The sequence below is a fragment of the Neomonachus schauinslandi genome, chromosome 4 (assembly GCF_002201575.2).
Source record: "Neomonachus schauinslandi chromosome 4, ASM220157v2, whole genome shotgun sequence".
Lineage (NCBI taxonomy): Eukaryota > Metazoa > Chordata > Mammalia > Carnivora > Phocidae > Neomonachus > Neomonachus schauinslandi.
The window spans coordinates 26197438-26223096 of NC_058406.1; the positions used below are offsets into that span (position 1 = coordinate 26197438).

General features: G+C 49.3%; 2 protein-coding genes across 2 annotated transcripts in view; both read right to left on the reverse strand.

Annotated features, from left to right (window-relative positions):
* Window positions 1-668: 668 nt before the first annotated feature.
* On the reverse strand, window positions 669-5215 carry SMIM12 (small integral membrane protein 12). Its single transcript, XM_021683680.1, has 2 exons — window positions 5091-5215; window positions 669-2008 (listed from the first exon to the last, which is right to left on the reverse strand). Exon 2 carries the CDS (start codon window positions 2001-2003, stop codon window positions 1725-1727), a length of 279 nt encoding a protein of 92 aa, XP_021539355.1. The 5' UTR covers window positions 2004-2008; window positions 5091-5215; the 3' UTR covers window positions 669-1724.
* Window positions 5216-10644: 5429 nt separating this feature from the next.
* The window catches only part of DLGAP3 (DLG associated protein 3), a 39480-nt gene continuing 24465 nt past the window's right edge, over window positions 10645-25659 (reverse strand). Inside the window, exons 7-10 of the mRNA XM_021683681.1 lie at window positions 13144-13628; window positions 12103-12194; window positions 11722-11865; window positions 10645-11026 (exon numbers count right to left, since the gene is read on the reverse strand). Of these exons, the coding sequence (XP_021539356.1) occupies window positions 10808-11026; window positions 11722-11865; window positions 12103-12194; window positions 13144-13628 (940 nt within the window). The 3' untranslated portion in view covers window positions 10645-10807. The remainder of the gene's footprint in view (window positions 11027-11721; window positions 11866-12102; window positions 12195-13143; window positions 13629-25659) is intronic.

Here is a 25659-nt window from a genome sequence, read left to right on the forward strand (position 1 = left end):
CAATAGGTTCTCACGCCTCTTCCTGACCCCCTGCTCTCACTGCCCTTCCAACAGTACCAGTAACATCTTAAGCAGCAACATTTAGTATAAACTCCTGAAGCCATTTAGGAAAGACATTTAGACCCTTAAAACTGCTCATCCATTTCATCCAAAATGCCATTTACTGGTCCTGCCATTTACTCCCAAATGCAGAAGTTATAAAGGACAGTCACTACAATATTTACACTAATGAACAATCAAAAACAACCCAAGTGTCCAGCAACTGGGAAATTATTAAAAACAAACTATGCTTTATTCCCACTTGATGGGCAATTATGCGGCTATTAAAAACAACTAGGATTATGAAGACCATGTGATAAGACAGAAAAATGATTACGATATGAAACACTATGTAAAAAAAAAAAAGGAATATAAAATTAAAGGTACAGTAATGATAAGGTTATTAAAAAATGGGGCGCCTGGGTGGCTCAGTCCGTTAAGCGGCTGCCTTTGGCTTGGGTCGTGATCCCAGGGTCCTGGGATCGAGTCCCATATCGGGCTCCCTGCTCAGCGGGAAGCCTGCTTCTCCCTCTGCCTCTACCCTTCCGTCTGCTTATGCACTCTCTCGCTTGCACTCTCTCTCTCAAATAATTAAATAAAAATCTTAAAAAAAAAAAAACACTTAAAAAACTATGCCAAGAATTAGTGAAAGGTAATAAATGCTACCTTTTTAGTTGTACTGGAGCCCAGGGAGTGGGGGGCGACCATTTATCAATCTCTACCAAATGTTCTTTAATGTACATATATTACATTTATAGGGGAAAATGTATGCCTGTGTATAATTGAAAAATTTGATAGCAACTATTAAGCTCCCCGGTCTACACTGAATTCACATTTTGAAAGGTCCTATAAGCCTTTTCTCATCATGATAAAAAGGCTCCTGGGAACCTGCACCTCCAGGACTCAGTGCCTGGGCCCATGAGCCCTTGGTTAAAGGTCAATGTTATCCGACCCTGAAATGCCTGCATTTGCATAACCCTAAGGAGACTCCGACACGATCTGGAAGATAGGATGAGATCAATATGATTCTCAGATGCCACTTTAATCAAGTTTTGTACCATACAGTGATGGGGGTGGTGAAAAATGTGACTGTTTTCAAGCAAATTCACCTGTCCCAAGGTAAACAACCTGGGCTTCCAAGAACAGTAAAAGGCTTTCCTCCCCAGGGAGTCTCATTCCTGAGCTGACAGGACAGGATTTCAGGAAGAATGAGTACAAGAAGAGGGCAAACTAGTGAAGGGAGCCAGGTAGCTTTTTGAATTCTTCCCAGCGTACACTGGAACTAGGCATGTAGGCATCCCTCCTAAGGCAGCACCCCAACCCCAGCCACTCCCACTTGAGGCTAAAGTGCCTCCCCAAAGAAAAAGACAGCCATCATTCATTTCATGACACTCCTCCCCATGGCGCGCCCACAAGCGCAGAAGCCTGAGCAGTTTCAGCCACCATACAACACATGCAGCCTTCAGGCCAGAACCCTCAAGGGCCTTCCTCTTCCCTGGCCCCTCGACTGCTCGAGTGTCCGCCCGGCAACACGAGGGCGGCCGGTGTGTGCGGGGCTGGGTGGTACAGGAGGGGCCAGAATAAGCGACACGGCAAATCCAATGTGGGTTCTGGAGCAGGGTAGACATGGTGGCAGGGCCAGTCATGGGTCCCACACAAGGACCCATGGGGCTCTGTGTCCTTCATTAATTCTTCTCTGGGCGGTTTCTGTTCAGGACAGCTTTAGGGGCAAATTCCAGCTTGTCCTTAAGGCTCACCACCTGGGTGTGGTCCTTGCCTAGCAGTTCATCCAGCTTGCGGTCCTCCCGGCGCTCAGAGATGCTCTTCTCCTCCTCCACAGGCTGGGGATCCTTTCCCCGGATGAACCATTCCAGGTGGTAACCCACAGCCCCGACCACGAAGGCCACAGGAAATGTAACATAGGGAGCATAGGTACGCACCATGGTCCAAAGCACAGGCCACATGACATCTGCAGAAGAGCACAAGGCAGCATTAGGGAGAAACCAGCATCCCCCTTCCCACCGAATGCGGACAACCCACCAGGGCTCTCCATTTACCAGGCAGCCTGGCAGAATTTACCAAGCACCCACCCCACGCAGAGTAACACAAGATGGTACCTTGCTTAGGCAACAGTTAGGGCCCTGAAACAATCTAGAAAATTTTGAAAGACGTGACTGTTAGGGGAAAGGGGAAGGATCTCTATTTTATGTACTATACTCACTGGGCATTATGCAACCATGTTTGGCAGTGTTCCCCGCAAGGGAACCTCTGAGCTTACCTAACAAAGATTCAAGCCTGTGATTGGCCCCAGGCCCTCCCTCCACAGTTTACCAACATTTCAGGAATGGAAAAAAGCCCTTCCCTGCTCTATGCAATTTCTCCATGAACACAGCCAGCCACACTTTTCCCACCATGTATAGTCCCACTGTGACTCTCCTGGTCCAAGATAATGAGAAATAGTTCCTTTACCTCACAAAAAGAATAAGGAGTCTATTTAAATGGCCAATACCCTAATCCATTACTCAACCATTCTGGATTTTAGATAATGATTTTTTTCCTATTCTGAACTTGATCTTTCTAACAATGAGACATACCTATACTTTACAAAACTGCTGGCCAAACCTCTCTCAAAATACATTCTCTTCAACCAAACCCATACCCTCATATTTGCATAATAAACTCCTAAAAATATCACCAACACATTACACATACTCGGAATGTGATAGGTCTTGAATTTTTCTGTAAAAACAAACAAAAAAACAAAAACAAAACAAAAAAAACACTGTACAAGCCCATGGTGGGGGGGGGAAAAAAGTGGATTGGCCCTGGAGCGTCCTGAAATGAAGTAAGATAACACCAAAAAAATATATATAACACACAAACTGGTTCACTCTAATGGCCATTTAGTCTCATGACTATTACCATTAACAGTTATCAAAGATTATTCACGGGGCACCTGGGTGGCTCCTGATTTCAGCTCAGGTCATGATCTCAAGGTTGTGGGATCAAGCCCCGAGTCGGGCTCCACACTCAGTGTGGAGTCTGCTTGTCCCTCTCCCTCTACTCTTCCCCCCATTTGTTCTCTCTAATAAATAAATAAAGTCTTAAAAAAAAAAAAAAGATTACTCACATTATCATAATAATGATAGCTACCATTTATTGAGCACTTATGTACCATTCCTTGGGCTAAGCACTTTATATACAGTATCTCCTTCTATCTTCATGTCCACTCTGTGAGGTAGATGGTATTATCAGAGGGTTAAGTAACTTGCTCCAAAGTCTCAACTAAAAGATCATTCATTCCATTTGCACCTCTGTAGGTGTTTCTCCAACTTGGCTATCTCTAGTCTAAAGTGTACAACTGAAATCTCACCAAGGATAAAATGATTCTTTCTTTGGTTCCAATTCTCTTTGGAGGAATCCCAGCATTCTGTGGACCCAAGACTATAACGGACCATTATCAGGGAAAAAACTGCAGCAGCTAGAATGTTCCCCTCTGGGTCCTTTGTCTTAGCACCAGCCCCTAGGCCGGACAAGTCACCCGCTGGTCATCACCTGATCTTCACAACACCTCTATGAGGTAGGAATTATCAGCCCAGATTTGTGTCTAAAGCCACAAAGGCTCAGGGACATTATGTGAACTTGTCCAAGATCCCTAGAAGTGACAGAACCACTGCTTTTGAATCCAGGCTTCTCCAAACGTCAACACTTGTGCTCTTTCTAGTGGCAAGAACACACTGCAGATAGGTGTGCTGTTTCTGTCCAAATCCTGGACTTGGGGAGCACTTCCTGCAATTTTTTTCCATCAACTTGGCATGTCACTATCTGGAAGAGCGTCCCTTTTGGCAAACTCTAAGATTACTCAGAGATTTGTGAAATTACAGGACTTAGACGTTGTTAAAACAAACAATCCTGAAGAACCTCAAACCTAATACTTCATTTTCTTTCCTACCTTTTATGCAAGCTCTCTGTAAGTTAACACTTACCCTAAACAGCAATTCTCCCTTCAGATCCCCAATTTGTTGTAAAACATACCAAACACGAGTCCACAATTCATATCCTCTCCCATATGCAGCAAATGTCTCTCTCTCTGTTGTCCTGCCCACATTCTAATCATTCCCAAATAAGTCAATTCATTCATTTATTTAACACTTAGAACCACCTTCTCTGTGACAGACGTTGTGCTGGCGGGCCTACCCGACTTGTCTGCATTTCTCAAAACACTTAACCTCCAAGAGGGCAAGGACCATGTCTGTGCGGCCCCCACTGTGTCCTATCCATCCCCCACCCTTCCCGCCCTGCCTGCCATAAAGTGCTCCCAAAAAAGTTTGTTAAATGAATGAATGACAGCTCAAACAACGCACCAGCGTAAAACCACAGCAGTCGCCCACCCCCACGCCCTCCTAAGGCGGCAGGAATACAGCAGGCTACTTTGCTGATCGGAAGAAGCTAAATACTCCCTAACAGGTCATCCCCAGGGTATCAAAACGAAGGCGGCAAAAGCGTCCCGCAAATACTGGAACGTCTTCCTTCCAGCCTGGCAGAGGAAGCCTGAGTGTCCGGTAAAGGTCAAGTGGGTTGCCAGGAAACCTGCCCTTGTGCGGGCGCCCCGGAAGCCCAATGAGACCTGAAGCCGCAGTCCGAGATTTGAGAATTGTTAACAAGAGCAAAGGAGACCTGGCAGGGTGGAAAGACTGGCCCCGACCGTCACTCGAGCCCAGCCCGGGGATGGGAGCGCAACTAAGTCGGAGTCCCAAGTATCTGGCCTCCTCTGGGCTCCCGGTCCCACCACGCTCGTGGCCTCCGCAGCGTCCGTTCTCACCCACGTGCCTGAGGCCGAGAAGCCCTGGCCGCAGAGGGTCTGCTGGGCGCCCAGACACGGCCTCCGAGCCCTGGGAAGAGAGCTGTCAGGCCCAGCCAGGGCCGGAGCGGACACTCGCAATCACCCTTCCCTAACTCAGAGGTCACTACCAGGAGTCGTCACCCTGACAATGGGCGGCCCCGGTGGCCGCTCCGGGGAAGGGAACTGCCCGCTGGGACCGCGTGCTCACCTGCGCCGCAGCCCGCACTCCAGGGTCCTGCCCCGCCCTCCGCCCAGCCCGCGAGCGAGCCTTTTGGCTTGTTCGCTCGCCTGGAGCACCGACGCCGAGTCTCCCAGCGGCCTGCGAGGCCTGGCCCCGGGACCCCGCCCACCGGCGCCAGCTCTCTCGGAGCGCGCCGATTGGCTGAGCTCCAGTCAAAGGACCGGAGGAAGCTGAGCGTCCGCAGCGGACCCCGCTGCGCCGAGATGGGGACTGCGCCCCCTCGTGGCCCGGAGGGTTTCCCAGTGACGTCAGCACGTGCTTTCCGCGTGGAGAAAGTGGAAGGTCGTCCGTTCATTTATTCAACTCATGTTTATTAGGCGTCTCTAAGACCTAGGTCTGGACACACAAAAACAAAAGACATGTTCCTTAACTTCAAGAAGATCTCCTTAGCAGGCTATAGTCTAGAACTCTAAGACCTCTTCAGATCTGGGCTAGCTTTTTAGCCATGTGACCTTGGGAACACCATTAATCTGCTGGAGCCTCCTTTCCCTCTTATGCATAAAGGTAATAACATCTATTTCAAAGGATGTTGTGAGGGTTTGATGAGATAATGCATGTTAAGTGCTGTGCCAGGTACATAGCAACAGGGAAATAAATGGTACTATTGTCGGTATACAAAGAACTGAAATACAGTGAAACCTAAGTCTTGCCTGACCCCTTGATACAAGTATTCACTCCCGCTGTGTCCCCACTATGCCCTGTACAGACATCTATTTTATCAGGTATAGTTGACCTCTGAACAACAGGGGTCTGAAACTGTGTGGGTCCACTTACACATGGATTTCTTTTTTCAATAAATGCAGAATGGTACTAGAAATATATTTTCTCTTTGTTAGGATTTTCTTAATAATATTTTCTTTTGGCCAGCTTATTTTATTGTAGGAATACAGTACATAATACATATAACATACATAATATGTGTTAATCAGCTGTTTATGTTATCAGGAAGGCTTCTGGTCAACAGTAGGCTATTAGTAGTTAAGTTTGGGGGATGTCAAAGTTATACATGGATTTTCCACTGTTCGGGGGCTGGGCGCCCCTAGTGCTGTCATTGTTCAGGGGTCAACTGTATAGAAAAATAACACCAAAGCTCAAGCTCTGGAATGCCCACACTGGCCCTGCCTTCTCACCTCTGTTCCACGAGTCTCAGCCACGCATATTTACTTATCTTTAGTAACACAGGCTAAACCCCTCATATTCCCCCATGCAGACCAAACTGTTTCAAACCTCTGTGCCTTCATTTATTATGCTTTTTCATCTACCTGGAGTGCCCTTCCCACTTTTCTTTACCAAAGTAGCTCTGGCTCATTTTTCGTGCTTAAGGGACACCTCCAGAGGGAGCCTCCTAGACTGCATCATCACGTTAGATGCCCTTCCTCTATGATCTCAAAGAGGTCAGTGCTAAGCTCTTGCAGCGGAGATAGAAAAGAACAGTATAGAGATATATGTAAGAAACCATTATTAGCAGCACTTGTTCTCTAAATGAATGTGTAGAGAAGAGAAGGGGGAGAAGAGAAGAGAACAATTAGCATTAGAACATCGACATGTGCTAGCCACTGGGGATACAAAAATGACTAGAACCACCCCTGCCTTCAGGAGTTCTCGGACCAACCGCTCGGGAAGCAGAGGGCTCTACAAACTGTCAAGGGAGTGTGAGAAACGTGACAACAGAAGCATGCATAGGTAGCGCAGAGGAGGAACCCAGGAAGAATCAGGGAGGGCTCACCAGAGGAACCTGCCCTTGAGCTGAGTCTCAAGTGATGGCTAGTAGTTCAGTCAGGCAGAACTGAGTGGGGCTTGAGAGCACAGACCTAGGAATCAAAAGTGGGTTCAAATCCTGGCCCTGCTGCCAGCTAATCTCAGAAAAGCTGTTTACACTCTTTGTTTAAGCAGACGCAATGAGAATACCCATCCACTAGGGTGGTTCTGAGTCCTAGTCACCTAATGTGTATAAAACGCTTGGCACGGTACTTGGCGCCTCCTGAGTGCTCAGTAAATGGCCACTGGTATGTTTAGTATTCCCCAAATTGATTCCTCCTTCTATAATGCTCTATGTCCACTTATGGTTTTACTTATTCACTAAGCCAAAAACCTGACATCTTCAAAATCTCATCTTTGCACTATTCCCCAAACCCAGCTTAGAACACCTGAGTCTCCTGAATGTCTCTCAAGTCCCTCATCATCCTCATCTCTTACCTGGACTACCTTAGCAACTCCCTCAATGGTCTCATTGCCTTCTATTGCTCCCTCCAGTCCATTTCCATTTTTAGCCAAAGGGTCTTTCAAAAGCTTAAATAAAACCATGAAGTCTCCGGGGCACCTGGGTGGCTCAGTCAGTTAAGCGTCTGCCTTCGGCTCAGGTCATGATCCCAGGGTACTGGGATTGAGCCCTGCATTGGCCTCCCTGCTCAGTGGGGAGCCTGCTTCTCCTTCTCCCATTCCCCCTGCTTGTGCACACTTGCTCTCTCTCTCTAATAAATAAAATCTTAAAAAAAAAATGTGAAATCTCCGGCTTAAACCCCCTCTCTTCTGGAACATGGGTCCCTTCTGGCCACATCTCCTCTATGCCCTCTATACCCCTGTCTGAGCCTGTCACCAACCTCCAGTCTCTGCTCTTCCCATGATCCCACACACACAGACATACCCTACCATGCATTTGCCCAAGCTGGTCCCTCTGCCTGAAATGAATGTCCTCCCTCTCTTCCTCTGCTGCAAAACTCTAACTCATCCTGCAAGACCCAGTTCAAAAGGCCCTTCTTGCAGAAAGACTCAACTGACTGCTAGAGGCCTCCTCCTTTGGTATCCTCAGCCCCTCTGGGAGAAGCCTCCCTCTGTACATGCCGTTCTCTTTATGTGCCTGACTATGGCCACCTGGGAGCAACTGAAAAGCACAGGGACTGGATCTAATCCTTCACTTGTCCATGGAGCCCAGCACAACTCCCCAGCCCTCAACATCCAAAGACTCCACAGCACATCAGCTCCACATGGGGAGATTTAGATGTCAGTCTGTAGCAAGATGCCCACTACATTCATTCAGGGCTGCCCTGCTCCTCTGTGCCCATCCCATATACCTCCTGGTCCTGGGAAACATGGCCCAGTTTCTAGGAAAAGACATAGAGCCATAAAGAGCTGTATAATATAGAAGGTTAAACTCAGACTCAGCCACTTCTCAGCTTTGTGATTTGGGGTAAATTGTTTAAACTCTCAGAGTGTTAGTTTTCTCACCTATAAATGATGGTAACAACAATATCGGCTTCAAGTATTGCTCTGAGTATCATCTAGTACAAACCTTGCCCATGTCCGTTTTAGAGATGAGAAAACTCAGTCTCAGAGAGGTGAAGTGACCCAGCTAAAGGCTCACTTGGCAAGTCTAGGGGAAATAGACAAATGGGTATTTCCAGTGGAAACTTTTGGACGATCATCCAACCTAAGTGTTCTCAAACCTGGCTGCCCATCAAAATCACCTGGCACACTTGTTAAAAACTCGTTTGGGGGCAGAGAGTCTATTCACAGTCTTGGACAGGGCCCAGGAATCTGTGTGGCATCAGCTCCAAGCTGACTCACTTTCGGGAATTTGGATCACATGGGGCTCCTCTCCACCTTCCAGTGGTCTCATATAAGTGTGTGTGTACAACCTCTTGCTTTTCAAGCAGTCTCCCACACTGGCCTATAAAATAGCTGTTCATGCCCCTCTCCTGTTCAAAACCCTTCCGTGGCTCCCCATGGCTCTGGGGACGCAGGCCCACCCACCTCAAGTTGACCGAAAAGCCCAGCATGGTCATGCCTCTGCACTCCCGATGCTCTTTCGCCTCCTGGCCTTTGCATAGCTGTTGTCTGATTTAGAACATTCTTCCCAGCGCTGGCCCTCCTCCAGTGGCTCTTTCCAGCACTCACCCTTATTCTGTAACTGCTTGTTCACTTGTCTGTTTTTCCCATAAGACCATTAGCACCATAAGAGTAGAAATTACACTCGTTCAGGGCTATCTCCCAGGTGCTGGCCAGTGCCAACAGTGGTTCTTGATAAATGCCTGCTGAATAAATGAATGAGAATTGTCCAGTCCAGTGTGGCCCAGAAGGGCAGTCGAAGCCTTGGATGGCTCTTCTTCCTGCCTCAGGGTGACACATCAACCCCAAGCAATGGGTGGGGTTGCCAGACCGGGTGGGGGCTGCCATCAAACCCTTTCGGGACTCTGAAAGCTGTAGAGCTAAAAAGCTCCCGGTTTAGCATGAAACAGACCTGGGGCCGCCACTCCTAGCCCTGCCAGTGACTTTGGACAGGTCACTGAACCTCTCCTGAGCTTCAGCTTTCTCATCTGTCCTAAGGATGAGCTACATTCATGTAAAGCACTCCCCCTCCACCCCACCGCCTGACCCAGAGCAAACATCCCATAAACATTAGCCAGCACTACTAGCTGGGCGTTGCTACTTAGCTTCCCAGGAAAGTTCCATTCTCCTCCTGGGCCGCCACCAGAGTGCCCACCCAGAGGAGGCATCAGAAAAGGTGACAACACTAAATCGAACAGCGTTTCTGCTGCTGATCAGGAATGAGCCGAGCAGAGATAACACGGGACCCTTAGGGGAAGGGAAACCAGTATCCATCCGCATCTAAGAATAACAGCCCTCCCTGTTTATTGAGCACAGGCCGGTGGGCCAGGCACTGGGCTCTGGGCTGCCCGGTTGCGGGAAAGCCTGGGAGCACCGGGGGGGGGGGGGGGGGGGTGGGGCAGAAAGACAAATGGACTGAACTAGAAGTGGTGAGGAAAACACCCTTCCCTCTTCACCGCCCCTGGGCCCCTCCAGGAGGGCTCAGGTCCTTCTGTGGCCACCAGGGGGCCGAATCCCCTTTGCCCAGCTCGCCCAGGTTACCACACTCTCCCCAAACGGAGAGTAGCTCCTGGCCTCCCCTCCCTCCACTCCCCCATCCACCCCCCCCATTCCCCTGTCCCCTCCCCCCCCCCCCCCCCCCCACACCCCCGGCCCCCACGCACGGGGCAGAGGTGGCTCCTTCTGGAGAGAGCAGCCGGCTCGAGTGCAGTTCTGCCGTTTTATTTTTCCTGGGATACTCAAGGGGATGTGGGAACAGCCACAGGTGTGGTGAGGGGAAGCCCCATCTCCCCTCCCCAGCAGCTGGGAAAGGGGAGAGGCCCAGGCGCCCTGGTCCTGGGTTGGTCCAGCCACTGCGGTCCCTGGGCCCAGTGGGCTGAGGGCTGAGTGTGGAGCCCCTGGGAGGGTGGGGCAGGCTCCTAGGTGGGGTTCGGGATTCTTCATAAAAAGCCACGAAGCTTGATCCCCACGAAGCCCAGCCCCGCGGGGTGAGGGGGGGAGAGGGGGACGCAGAGCCCAGATGGGGGACCCGGCCCGGCCTGGCCCGTGGTGGGGGAAGTAATGGCAGAGATGGTGCCCCTGGGGAGGAGGTGGGGACGAAGCGTCGGACCAGGAAAGAAGGGGGTCCAGGTGGGGGCGCAGGGCGGAGAGGCACGGCCCCCAGCCCAGCCCGGGCTCCTTCGCGTGGGGTCAGGAAGGTAAAAAACCCACGAGAGTGTGACGGGCAGGAGGGGCCGGGGCGTGCGGTGCCGGCCGGGCGGGCGCACGGTGCGGCCCGCGTTCACAGTGACCTCGACGCTGGGTGTACAGTACGGGTAGAAAACCGCGGGCCCTGGCCCGGGCTGGGCGGGCCGGGCCGGTCACAGCCTGGTCTGGGCCTCGGGGATGTAGATCTCGATGCTGTCGGCGCTCTCGGTGGCCGAGCTGTGGCGGAAGGAGGCGGCGCGCTTGGCCGCCAGGAGCCGCTTGCGCGCTTCCTGCCGCTGCCGGTCCACCGAGTCCAGGGAGCGCTCCTTCACCGGCACGCCCCGGCCCCGCGAGGGCTTCTTTGGTATCGGCGGAGGGACCTTCTTCTCCTCCTGCCGGGAGAGGGGGCGGCGGCTCAGTCTGGGGGCGGGGTCTCTCCCCCAGTCCCCCGCTCGCGCCCCCGCCGCCCCAGGGGACCGACACCGCGCGGCTCCGACGCGGGAGGGCGGCCAGAAGCCCCAGGAGTGCCTGGGACAAGGTCAAAAGCCACTTTTCGTTAAAAATTACGAATCCGGGCGCCCCCCGGTGGCGCCGTTCGTGACAACTCGCACCCGAGTGCTCGCTCCTCCGGGGACGTGGGTGGGAAGTGGGCGATTTCCCTCCAGTCGGGAGGAATGCGCGGCCCCGACTCACGCAGGGCAATGGGGGTTCGCTACCAGGCCTCTGGGCCTCATCACAGACAACGTCTGTGAGGCTCCCCAAGATCCCCTCCGTGCCTAGCTCCAAGCTAAGGGCAGCCCCTCTTCTGAAAGCTCTAGTTCTGCTCCTTCAGACTACAGCTGGTCCGAGGGGGCTGCAGCCACCTCGGGGTTCTGGCAGCTCAGGCAGTGATGGGCACAGGGCCAAGCAGATGGCAGTGACCAAGAATGTGGTCGTATTGGAAGAAGATGGTCACCCTCACCTGTCCAGGACTGCCTTTGCTGCCCATGAATGCCCTCAGCTCCCCTCCTCTCCCCACACAGGCCCTCTGTGGGGAAGGGCATTTTCCAGGGTCTGGCCTCTTGGCTTGAAGGGACTCTCCCCCTACCTTAGGCTCCAGGAGTTTCCAGCTGTTGGCCTTGAGTTGCTGTAGCTCCAGGAACTTGAGGGTCACATCCTCTATAGAGAGCTGCAGGAGGTCCCAAAAACCCGCCAGGTCCTGGAAGGTGGGCACGGGGAACGCAGTGGGGTCCTTCAGTGGAGGGAGACAGAGGAGAGGCGGCCAGTCAGGAAGATCTGCTCCCCAGCGAGGACCAGAGAATGCCCCATCCACCCTCCCCGTCAGGAAGCTCAGCCTGGGACAGTGGCGTTGGGGGGTGGGAGGCAGGAAGACAAGAAAGAGCCCAGGCCTCTCCATCTTGAGCACAAACACCTGGTCTCACCTCCAGGAATATACACCCTTGGTGGGCTCTGGCCCACGGGCACTCACCATGCTTTGCTGACACAGCCGGAAGAACTGCTGAACCTTCTGGGACAGGAGAAGTTGTGTGCTGCCCACCGCACTGCGGATCTTCTCCAGGACTGGGGAGCAGGAGGAGATTGAGGGGGAGGGCGGATGCCTCTCCTTTCCCAGCCTCAGGAAGTCTGCCCTGAATGACTCAACCTTGCCTTATCCTGCACTCTCTGTCAGGCTGTCCCCTCCAGGCCCTCCCCATCCCATCCTCAAGTTCGTAACAAGTGGCTCCTATCCCACAGCACCAAGAAGACTATATCCTCAGACACCAGTGTTTCTTCAGACAACCTCCATTTCTTAAGCACTTATCCTCCTGTGTCCTTCTTTCCTCCAATGCCATGGAACAGAGGGGAACTAGCCCCAGCCTGGCCCTTCAGGCTTACCCAGGCACTAGCTCAATGACCACCCATTGGCAGAACTTTGTCACTCATCAGTATATGACTCCTTGGCTCATCCAGGGTTACTGAAAATTTCATGTGCATGACTCTTGTCTTCCTAGTCACTATCCCATCAACTTAGGGATTCTGCGGTATGGCCACGTCTCCCCTCAGATGGACTTGCAGGGGAGGGCCATGGCCTCCCTCAGTCCAGGGCCATGTCTTCGGGTGGAATCTCCTTCACCCAGGTCTCAGACAGTGATCTGACCTTGGCACTGGCTCACCCTCCGCCTTGAACTGTGGTCCTACTCCCTAGATCAGACCTGGACTCCCACACCAGCCAGATGGGAATAGAGTCCCCTTGAGCCCCAAGGACTGGGTGACTTGGACTGGCCCCAACTCCTAAGAGGCCCGGCCCTTCCACCTGGTCGCTTGCCCAGTCCCACCCGGGCCTCTGAAGCTGCTCCCCACTTCCTTCCAAGAGCTCCCAGCATGCCCTGCGGCCAAGGGGGCCCACGGATATCCAGGCCAAAGAAGCAAACCATGGCGAGGCACACTCAAGCCCAAGCGGAGGGCGCTGGCGTTCCACTGCTCCCCGCCCAGCTGGGACCCCTCCGCGCACGCAGGGTCCCTCACTCACTCTCCTCGGGCAACTCATAGTCCTCCGCCTCGCGCTCCATCTGCTGGCACCAGTGCTCCAGCTTCTCCACCTCTGCCCTCAGCATCTTGATGAACCACTCGCCGTCCCGTGGGCAAGGGGACGTGCGGCCTGAGTCGGGGAGGCTACGTGAGCCGCGCTCCATCCAGGAGTCACGGCGGCTGGACCCGGGGCCGGGGGTGGGGGCAGGGGCAGGGCCTGGCGACCCGTCTGCGGCCGGCGGCTCATACGGCAGTGGGTAGCCCTCGCGGTAGGCCCACTGGCCCTGCGTGTGGACCGTGCGGAAGACTGAGTAGGTGGGGGCCCGGGGCCCGGGCTGGGGCTCAGAAGCGTGCCTCTGGAAGGAGCGTCCGAACTGCAGGGCCTTGTCTTCTGTGGCCACTGTGGCCAGGCCGGCCAGGCCCTCCAGCTCCAGGTCTGCCTGCACACCCGCCGTCACACTGTTGGAGCGCTTGAACCTTGCCCGCCTGGCGAGAGAGGTGGCTGTCATCGCTGCCCCTGCCCAGTCTCATCCCCACCCTCACAAGCCCCCTCACCCCACCCCAGGCCAAAAGGAAGAGGAATGAGAAAAGAAACCTACAATGGGATGGACATTAACCCACGACCTTTAAATATACCAGTCCCTGCTGGTGGGTACAGAATTCCTGTTGCATTGCCTCTGGACAGGGGTGATATTCAAAATATCTAACAGTCTGTACCCCAGGGGCAGAAAAGCTGCTGGTATGTATGGATCAGAATGGACACACCCAGAGTTCTAGAGCATGGCCTGCAGAAGCTGGACTGTGGGGCAGAGCAGAAGGGCAAGAGAGGGGCCAGGGTGGTGGCTCTTTCCCAGTGACTACTGAAGTATTTCAGCATTTTAACAAATAGTGTGTCTTTGCTACTTTACACCAGCTGCATGGGTTTGTCTTCAGCCCTTCAGAAATGAGTAAACTAAAGCCCAGATGGGTGGTCACCGGGCTACAAAGTAGCTAGCCAGGATTTAGACCCAGGGCCGCTGGCTCCTCAGCCCAAGCACTTTCCACCACACCAGCGGCTAGAACATCAGAAAGAACTGCCTTGGAGTGGCCAGGGTGGGAGGAGCCTGCAGCTGAAAGGACTTCTCCTCTAGGGACCCCCACAGCCCAGCCCAGAGCCTGGCCAGACATGGTCAGCCAGCGCCAGTGGAGTTGAATTAAGTTGTTGGCAGGAATGACACAGGGCCTGGAAATTTCTTGTTTTTGAGTTAATATGCAAATCCTCTGCAAAACGGAAAGTCAATTGGCCTGGTTCTTTGTCACCGCTCCCCCAACAGTTCAGAGTTCTTTGCTATGCAGAAGTCCGTGGCCCCTGAAGTGCATGGAGCTGGGGTCAGACAATCCTTGAAGAAGTGGGAGTCAGGAGATGTGGGGGTGGTGGGGAGAGGTGAACAAAAGTTTGACGTCTGGAAATTTCAGGACCATAAAAGAAAGACCCACGTGTCTTAAGCCACCTCCACCCCATTATGGTCTGAAGAGAGAGGGACTTGGGGGGCCAACTCTTGGCAGACCCCTCCAGCTTCCCCGGAGTCTCCTCCAACCCCCACAACTTCAGCCTTCCTCTTGCTGCCCAGGCCTTCTCTCCCTGCCTGCCTTGCCTGCCTGCTTCCCTCCAGCTGGCGGGCTGCCTGCTGGGAGCCTGTTGCCATAGAAACCAGGCCCAGAAGGATGCTGCAGGACCCAGGAAAGAGAGATGCACTCATGTGCAGTCTCCAACAAGCCCTGTGTCCCCACCCCCACCCAGAGAGAGAGAGAGAAAGCGAGAACATATCCGCATTGCCTCCCACATGGTCTTCACCCCGGCATCCGCCCTGTCCTGCCCTGGTCAGGATTGTACCACCCTCTTCCTTGGTATCAGATCAGCCTCCTTTCAAGACACCTCCATCTCCACTCAGCACAAAAGAAAAGCACTAGATGAGGAGTCAGATCTGAGTTCTAATGCTGGCTTTGTTGCCATGTGCCTTTGGGAAGTCACTCACCCTCCATCTAGTGTGTGTGTGTCTGTGTGTGTGTGTAAAATATATTAATATGATACATATTATTATATATAAATACACATGCACACATATATACGATATAAAATGATAGGAATGGACCAATAATCACCAAGGTACTTCCTCTCTCAAAAATTATACCTTGCATATTTTCAGATCAGGGGCCCAACATTCCCTCACCAATCCGCTCAGATCTGGAGCAGTCTTCCTAAAGCTGACCTCTGCCCACTCATTCCCCTGCCCAAAACTCTTCCACAGCTCCCCACTGCCAACTAGAAAAAGTTCAAGTTTCCTCTGCTGGCATTCACCCAATGCTAGCCTCGACTCTGGAAGCAGTCCTCCTCTCCAACCTCATCCCCCCTGCATTCTCCTTGTTCCCCAAGTAGACGATGCTGGCCCTGACTCTAAGCCTTTGCATGTGCTATTCCCCTTTCTAAAATGGCCTTCCTCCTCCTCCCTCCCTGTCCATTCCTGCCTCCAGTCATCTCTTCCTCTGTGAGCCTCCTGACTGCCCCCAAGACCATCCTCAGCACTGTACCTCCCTCAGCAGCCTTCTTGCATGTGGAAGCAGCCCCACTGTTCCGTTAAATTGTTCTCTGTTTCAGGTGAGAGTCTTGTGTGTCTAACTGAACTATCTGGATGCATGTTGGCTCCACCGCAAATATTTTCGTGCCTCTGAGCTCCAGTTCACCTATGGCTCCTTCAGAGCTCCAGCAGTTGCAAACCACACAGGTACAGGTGGGGCTTGCCCCAGAAAAGACATCATCGAAGGCCTGTCTTCCCTGTCTGCTTCCCTGGTCCCCCCACAAAACATGGATCTGTCCTTCAGCACCACTGAGCATGCAACCTTTCACCTAGCCTCTGAGGGGTCCTGAGAAGGTCACATCCAGTCTGGGTGGAAACAGGCTACGTGGTCTGGAACAGAAGCATGGGTAAGTGCCTCAGGCTTCATGGTTCTCAAGTCACAACTTCAATGAGGTCTCTTCACCATGCCTGCCTCAAGGAAGACCAAAAAAGTTGAGAAGCTCATGGGATGACTAGAAGCACAGTCTTCACCAACATTCCCAGCTGGGGGCCAGAGATTGGCACATTCCAGCAGGAGTCGGTCAACCTTGTGCAAGTGGTGTTTAAAACCAGCAGTGTGAGGTAAACCATAAGAGACTCTTAACTAGAGAGAACAAACTGAGGGTTGCTGGAGGGGAGGTAGGTGGGGACATGGGCTCAATGGGTGATGGGCATTGCAGAGGGCACTTGATGTAATGAGCACTAGGTGTTGTATGTAAAAGATGAATCACTAAATTCTACTCCTGAGGGCACCTGGGTGGCTTAGTCAGTTAAGTGTCTGACTCTTGGTTTCGGCTCAGGTCATGATCTCAGGGCTGTGGGATCGAGCCCCACATCAGGCTCCATGCTCAGTGCAGAGTCGGCTTCAGATTCTTTCTCCCTCCCCCCTCTGCCCCTCCCCACTCACGTGCTCGCTCTCTCTCTCAAATAAATAAAAATCTTAAAAAAAATTCTCCTGAAACCAAAACTACACTATATATTAACTAACTTGAATTTAAATAACAATTTGGAAGAATTAAAATAAAATAATAAAACCAGCAGTGAGAAACACCTGGCTGGCTCAGTCAGTGGAGTGTGCGGCTCTTGATCTTGGGGTCCTGGGTTCGAGCCCCATGTTGGGTATAGAGAGGACTTAAAAATAAAATCTTTTTAAAAATCAAAAATAAAAATAAATAATAAAACCAGCAGTGTGGGATGTGATCACCCAAGAAAAGAGCAATGAAACAAAGATGCAAAGCCCTGGGGAACACTGACATTTCAGGGGCGGGTGGAGACAATATAGCCCCAGAGGTGTCTAAGCCAGAGAGGAAGAGGAAGGAAACCAGGGCAAAGTCACCTAAAGGCAGAGAGGAGACAGAAGGGTCTCAGGAAGGAATGAGTAATCAACATGGAATATGCAGCCAGTCGAGAATTAAAGGTGTCCGCTGCTATGGCAAAATAGAAGCCACTGGGGACCAGGGCAAGAGTCAGTTTAGTGGAGTATGGGGGCTGACACAGATGGCAGGAGGTTGGCAGGAGGTCTAGAAAACTCGGCAAGACAATTCTTTCAAAGAGCTTGGTTGAGAAAGGAGGAAAAGAAAAGACAGTGTACCTTTATGGGAGGGATATTTTGGTTATTTGTCAATTATATATCAATAAAGCTGGGTGAGGGAGAGGAAGAGAGGGATGTTTTATTTAGGATGGTTCTCCCATGCCGTATCTCGAGAGGAGAGAAACTGCAGGGTATGCAGAATAATGATTGAAGAGGTCCACGTCCTAGTTCCTGGAAGCTCTGAATAGGTTACCATCCATGGCAAAAGGGACTTTGCTGATATGATTATGTTAAGGATCCTGAGAAGACGAGAAGAGTCTGGATTATCCAGGTGTGTCCAATTTAATCATCAAGGTCCTTGTAAGTGACAGAGGGAGAGAGGTAAGCCAGAATCAGAGGAGATGGGACAACAGGATCAAGGCCGGAATGATGTAACGTGGGGACTCCACCTGCCACTGGGGCTCTGAAGACAGCAGGGGGCTATGAGCCAAGGGCTGTGGATAACCTCTATAAACAGGAAAAAGGGACAAAACAGATTCTTCCCAGAGCTCCAGAAGGCATCAGTCCTGCCAACGCCTTGATTTTAACCCAGTGAAACACAGTTCAGACTTCTGACCCCTAGAAATGTAAGACAATAATACTGTATTATATGATGCTGCTAAATTTGTGATCATTTATTACAGCAGCAATAGGAAACTAACACAACCTGTAAAGAGAAACCGATTAAAGATTGAGAAGAAAGAGGCGGTAGTCCAAGGACCAAACATAAGGAGTATAAATAAAGAATAACATCCTTTGAGCACTTAGTATGCACTAGACTAAGTATTTTGCACAGAAACATGCTCAATCCTCAGAATCGGTCCCACGGTAAGAGTGTTAGTATCATCCCTATTTACAGAAGAGAAAACTGAGGTTTAAAGAAGAAAGTGGACTCTTACGATCAGACAGTTATCACTTTAACCCAGTCTAGCTGAGGAGGCCAGTGCTTACACCACTCCAGTCCACTCCACTGCCTCCCCAGGACTGAGGGAGAGGGGTGGCTGTAATTGGGGAGATATGCCTCAACCTCGGGCAGGACTGGTGGCAGAGGCAAGGGAAGGGAGGCAAGGAAGTTGGGAGTTGGTCCAGAAGTGGAGACAGGTCCCACCAGATGACCACAATCATTACAGGGAAGTGAACAGGGAGGTGGTCTTCTGGAAATTTGGGGGCTGGGGGGCGGTCAGGGAAGAAATGAGAATGAGCAGCTTTAGGGGAAGCAACCCAGCAAAGTGGTTAGCACATGCACCCTGGAACCAGACTGCCTGGAGTCAAAACTCAGCTCTATGGCTTGTGCCTCAGTTTCCTTGTCTACCAGTGAAAATGATCACAGAATTCTCATGAGATAACATATGTAAAGAATTTAGACCAGCACCTGGCCTACCCATTGTAAATGTTAGCTATTATATTGAGAGGCAGAGAGGTTTGTAGCTCTCACTGAAAAGAAAAGAAGCTGGACAAATACAATAATGGGAATGTAGCACTGAGAACCCAGCGAGGGCATTGTAGTTATTAATCATTGTGATTGCTGCTGATCACTTCCATCTGTTCTCACACAGCATTCGGAATAAAACCTCTTTTATACTCCAAAGCACATTGTATTATAGTTAGTAATTTGCATTTGTCTCCCTTATAAATAGAGCCATTCCTCACATAAATGCTGGCTGAGTGGATGGTGGGTTGGTTGGTGGGTGGGTTTGTTGGTGGGTCGGTTGGTGGATTGGTTGGTTGGAAGGAAGGATGGTAGAGACCACTATTCATCCCCCAATATCCATTCTCCCTTTCTTCCTCAGTAATAGAATCCCACAATTTGAAGCTGGACACATGGCCACTTCGAGTAACGACTCTTTTACCAGTTTCTCTGGTAGAGCCATATGGCTAAGTTCTAGCTTACAGGATAAAAACAAAAGGGTATGTGCAACTTCCAGGAAATGTTCTTAAAAGGAAAATGTGCCATTTTTTGTTCCTTCCTCCTCCCTGATGACCAGAATGCAGACGCGATGGCTGGACTCTAGCAGCCATCTGGGAATATGAGATGGAAGCCAAGTGCTAAGAATGGAGAAGCAATAAGATAGAAGGAGCCCGGGTCCTGACACTGCACAGCACCTACCAGCTCTCAACTGAATCTCTGGACTTTTAAGCAAGAGAGAAATAAACTGTCATCTTGGGAGTTTTCTGGAACTCACAGCCAAACCTAATCCTAACGATAACAGATGAATTTTCAGGGTAGTGAAGTCCAGAGCTTATGTCCCTATTTAGTTCTGGATTTGGCAGTATTTGCTGTGGTCTTCACAACAGCTGTAAACACAGGATAGAAACCGGCCTCAGTTGTGAATCATCACTAATTCATAACAATGCCTGTCACAATATTTTTCTCCCCAAGCTTTTTAACAAGGTTGAGGAGGCCTCCCCCCTCGAGCTCTTTGGGGTGACAATGATCACATTCCTGATGATTCTAGAAGTTGTTACATGGTTATTTCAGGGTGACATTTCTACTGTGATTCTCTAAGGGATAACACAAAGGGCTCTAGGAAGAAACTGGTTTATCCCAAGAGACACAGTGTCCAAGGAAGTCTCCACATCCAGGAGTTGTCAAGAGGCTTTACGAGGAGTATTTGGCAGCAGGCTGGCAGGGGTGGGAGGGGGCACTGGGCAGGGAGGGGCGAAGGGCAGTAGCATTTCAGCAATGATACTAGCCCCCTCTCTGGAAAAGCATCTAAGGGCTTAAACATATATCAGTTGGGGGCCCTGAGTCTACCACCCCAGCCTGGGGGCTGTGACAGTGATGCCGAGGTGGGGCCAGGGTGGGGGATTTAGGAAGAGCCATAGGTCAGTCAGGAACCGTCCTTCAGTAGAAGGCTGAGGAATGCAGACAGTGTCCACACCCAGGGCTCGTGATCAATCCACAGTGCATTGCTTTCGCATGACTGCTCTGGGAGTACAAATTCATGAAGGGGCGCCTGGGCGGCTCAGTCAGTCAAGCGTCTGCCTGCGGCTCAGGTCATGATCCCAGAGTCCTGGGATCGAGTCCCGCATCGGGACTTGCATCATTGCTCAGCAGAGAGCTTGCTTCTCCCTCTGCCTGCCGCTCCCCCTGCTTGTGCTCTCTCTCTCTTTGACAAATAAACAAAATCTTAAAAAAAAAAAAAAGTCACGAGGATGGAAGCTTCCTTCCCGGGCCTCAAGGGGCTCTATTCTTTCAGTATATGCCATGCCAAAGGTCCCAAGGCCAGAAATTACCATGATGCTAAGGAAGCGGTGGTAGGGAGGGGGCGGCCTTCCTACGTAGAGTTCTCCAGCTGGCCCTGTTTGGGCTCAGTTGGTTACAAGTAGGGTTGTTAGATAAAATACAGGACTCCCTCTTGAATTTGAATTTCAGATAAATAACATAATTTTTTAGCATACCTCATGCAATATTTGTGAACTACTTATACTAAAAATTTTTCATGGTTTATCTAATAACCAAATTTAACTGAGCATTCTGTTGTATTTTGTTCATTTATTTTGTTTGTTTTTGCTAAATCTTGAATTTAAGATAAGGTCTTAGTAGGAAGGACCTAGAGGTAAAAGATACAGGGGATCCCCATAGTTAGAGAGCGTTTGAGGCAAAAATCACCTGGTTTCTATGTTCTTAAAGGGCCCCAGGAACACTCTTCCAATATTTAGCAAGGACATCTGATGCATTCTTTTATCCTGGCCCAGAGTATGCTGGGTCTGCGTAGATAGGTGCTGTAGGATGCCCTGTGGCAGCGCTGGTAACTGATCCTTAAGTATGCTCCTTCCCACCACAGGGCCTTAGCACATGCTGTTCCTTCTGCCTAGAACACTCTCATCTCCCACTTCCACCTAGTTAATTCTTGTTCACCTTGTAAAATTGTGTTAATTGTTCGTTAAGATCTCTGCCTAAATGTCACTTCCTTGGGGAAGTCACACCAAACCACTCTGACTAGGTCAGAGCCCCCTGTGGCACACTCTCACTATGCACAAACCTCTCCTTTGTGGCACCACCACAGCTATACTTGTACGTCATTTATGCGCTTCTCGGATTAACATGGCAGTATGCCTCACAGGCAAGGGCTGTCTGGCTCCACCCACCTGTGTATCCTCGGTGCCCAGCAAAGTACTTGACAAATAATAGGGATCCAATAACTATCTGTGGGCAAATGAATATTGAGTGGGGGTACAGTGGAGATGGAAGTAAAGAAGCACCAACAACCATCCCTGTGTATTTCCAAGCCAAGTCACTGATGGTGGGCAACTGGAAAAACCCACCGACGACAGGTATAAGGAGCAATAAATCTGAATTCTTCACCCAACAGGTTGGCAGGGAACACACTGAAAGGCGGAAAAGGAGAGACTTTTCCTCCCTGGCAATTTCTAAAACCAATGCGCAGAGAGAGACAACAGATCCTGGGACCAGTGAGACAGGAGTAAGGACAAGAGAGTCCAAGAAAATGGAGCGGCAGCAGGTGGGGAGCTCCTGGATGTTTGCCTAGAGAGGCGGCTGGTAGTCATGGCTCGTTTTTATGTACCATTTGGGGCATGGTGTGTGGTAAGTCAGACTTAAAGTGCCAGGGACATAAGGGACAGAAAGGACAGTGCAGGTGTATAACGAAGGATGCCCACAGCAGACAGGCAAGGGAGCCTGGCCAGAGACACGCGCCAGATTTCTCCTCTCCCCACCTGTCACCCCCTTGGGTTCCCAGTGTGATCACCTGTCCCAGGCAAGTCAGTTCTTCAGACATTCATCCAACACCATCTCCCCCTCCCCAGCTTACCCCACCAAGACCTCACAAATACCTACACAAGAGCAAGGAAGACCTCAGTCTCTGCCTATCCCCGCCCTTCTGTGACTTCACTCCAAAATGCTTTTCAAATTGGTCCGCTTCTCTCTGTATCTGCTGCTATCAGCCTGGTCCAGACAACCGATCAATAGAGTAGACTGAACTAACTTAAGAAGCTCCCACTCACACACACCCCCAAACATACAGAAATGCCGGTAAAATAAAGTCAAAAGGTGTTTCTGCTATACCACGCTTGAAAATAGGAAGAGCGATATCTTCAGGTACTAGAGACAAAAAGGAAAATCAAAACCTAAGAAGTGAGAGGGAATCTAAGCCAAGTGAGCCACAGGAATATTGGGCCAGACATATGCTAGAGGCTAGATGGTAGTGCCCAGGGAGGATGAGAGGAGAGCCCCCAAACCCATGCATCCTGTGGAGCTGGAAGGAGATCCTGTGCATAAAGCCAGCAGCCAAGAAGGGTCAATTTCACTTACAAACGTGGACTGGAAAACTCAGATCACACTCCAGGAATGTGGCCAGGAAATAGGATGCTGAGAATAAGAACATTAAGGTTGCTCTGTGTGTGGGTGTGAGTTCCAGTGAGTACCACCACTGAAATACAGAAACCTCAAGCTGAGACAGGAACTCTAAAACTGGTCCCAGGATCAAGCAGTATTTTAGCATAAAAAAACACGGAACCCATGAGGAAGGAGTGGGCAGCGACAAGTAATAGTGAACACATAAATTGTTAAAACATGTTTGTAAATCTAAACTATTAAACCATAAAAGATATAAAAACAACGGATTTAGCGAAGTCTTTTTAAAGAGGTATAATCAAAATACTAGACAAATACAACATGGGACATGGGAGGAGGGAGTTAAGAAGGAAATTAAAGTGTTCCAAGATTCTTGGTGTTTGCCTATGCAGGACAGAAATACTCACTAATTTTAGACTTTATTAGAAAAATATTAAATTAAGTATATTTGCTAAAAATCTGAGGACAATCACGACTAAAATGTAAACTTCCAAACCAGGAGAAGGACAAAGAGAAATAAAGTAAATGTGATCAGTTCAATAGAAGGCAGAAAAGTAGGGGCAGAGGAAAACAAAGGAAAAGTTTGACAGGGCATTTGGCTGGCTCAGTCGGTGGAGCACCTGACTCTCGATCTCGGGGTTGTGAGTTTAAGCCCCGTGTTGGGCATAGAGATTACTTGAAGAAAAAAAAAAAAAAGGAAGAAAGAGCATATCAAATGGAAAATATTGAAAGAGATAATAAAAATAAGTCCAAATAAATCAGTAATGAATATATATATATAAATAGATTAAATATGTCTACTAAACTTTAGCTCCATATGGCTTACAAGCAACAGGTCTACAACACGAGGGTACAGGGAGGGTGAAAACCAAAGAATGGAAAAAGATATTTTGGCCAGTTAACCAAAAGAAAGCAGCCATAATAGTAAAATCAAGCAAAATAGACTTGGAGGCAAAAACCCATGGTAAGGATGAAAAGAAGCCTATTTACGATAAAAGAACCAACCCACAAAGAAGATATAACAATCATAAGCCTGTATATTTACAAAGAGTACTCTCAAACTAAAGAAATATTAATAAAATTACCAAGGGAAATGACATATCCACAATCATGGTGAGACTTTTTTTTTTTTTAAGAGAGAATAAGAGTGTTGGGGGGGGAGGGGCAGAGAGGGAGAGAGAGAATATTAAGCAGGCCCCACCATGCCCAGCACAGAGCCCACTGTGGGGCTCCATGACTCTGAGATCACGACCTGAGCCAAAATCAAGAGTCGGATGCTTAACCAACTGAGCCACCCAGGCGCCCCAGGGTGAGATACTTTTAATACAACTCTCTCAGAACTGGTAGATCAAACATCAAAACAAACAAACAAACATTTGAAAAATATAATGTATAAGTCTGACCATCTATATAAGAAATGTATATATAAAACAGAGGAAGTCTCAACAAATTCTAAGGAATAGAAATATCATACAGAATGCATGCAGCAAATTTAGAAATCAGTAGTGAAAAGGTGGTTCCCCAACCCTCCACCCCACCAAAATTTGGAGACCAAAAAAAAAAAACAAAAAAAAACTTCAAAATAATTCATTGGTGAAAAAGGAAATTATGATAAAAGCTACAAGCTATTTAGAACTGAACAATGGAAATACTGCATCTCAAAACTTATCAGCTATAGCAGTATAGTTAAAAGGGAATTTATAGCCTTAAAAACACATGTTAGAAAAATAAGAAATAGTGTTTAAGAGGCTGTAAAAAAAAGGACAAAGATGGTATAAGAAAGAAAATAAAGATAAAAGAGAGAGAAACAATAAAGATGCTAACCAAATCCAAAAGTGAGTTTTTTTAAAGACTGATAAAATATAACTTTAAAAAAATATACTAAGGGGGGCGACTGGGTGGCTCAGCCATTAAGCGTCTGCCTTCGGCTCAGGTCATGATCCCAGGGTCCTGGGATTGAGCCCCACATCGGGCTCCCTGCTCGGCGGGAAGCCTGCTTCTCTCTCTCCCACTTACCCTGCTTGTGTTCTCTCTCTGTCTCTCCCTGTCAGATAAATAAATAAAATCTTTAAAAATATATATATATATTAAGGGGAGCCTCAGTGGCTCAGTCAGTTAAGCACTGGACTCTTGATTTTGGCTGGGGTCATGATCTCCAGGTCATGAGATCAAGACCCTGTATCAGGCTCCCCACTCAGTGGAGAGTTGGCTTGAGATTCTCTCCCTCGCCGTCTCTGCCCCTCACCCCACTAACACTCTCACTCTCTCTCTCTCTAAAATAAGTAAATAAATATTTAAATATATATATATGTATATATATATGTATGTACATGTAAATACACACATATTTGTGTATGAATGTGTTAAATGGGCACCCAGATGGCTCAGTAAGTTAACCGTCTGACTCTTGATTTCAGCTCAGGTCATGAGCTCAGGGTCATGAGATGGAGCCCCACAACTGGTTCCATGCTAGGCAAGGAGCCTGCTTAAGATTCTCTCTCTCCCTCTCCCTCTGCCCCACCCCACCCGCTTGCACATGTGCTCTCTCCCTCTCTCTCTCTCTAAAAATAATAATAATAATAATTTTTCATAAATAAATAAGAATATATTAAAATGATAAAATATTCAAGCCTCAGACAAGACTGATCAAGAAATAGAGGTAAGACATACATATATGGTATTAGGAATGAAAAGAGGGGACATAAGCTACAGATACAATAAAAACTTATAAAATTATAACACTATAACTCTTAAAGAATATTTGTGCCAAAAATTTTTGGAAACTGTCAATTTTTGTAAAATGGTCCATTTTTTAGAAAAATATAAATCATCAAAATTGACTCAAAAAGAAAAGGAAAACCAGAACAGGTCAATAACCATGAAAGAAACAGAAGCTGTAATTCCAAGTTTCTCCTATCCCCAAAAGGCATCAGGCCTAGATAGTTTTATAGGCAACCTTTACCCAACCTTTAAGGAATAGATAATTCCTCCTTTATACAAATGGTTCCAAGGAACAGAAACACAAGGAATGCTACC

What these genes read in the sequence shown, in the direction of transcription:
- SMIM12 (XM_021683680.1), bottom strand. Translation starts at nt 2,003, where the DNA reads ATGTGGCCTGTGCTTTGGACCATGGTGCGTACCTATGCTCCCTATGTT.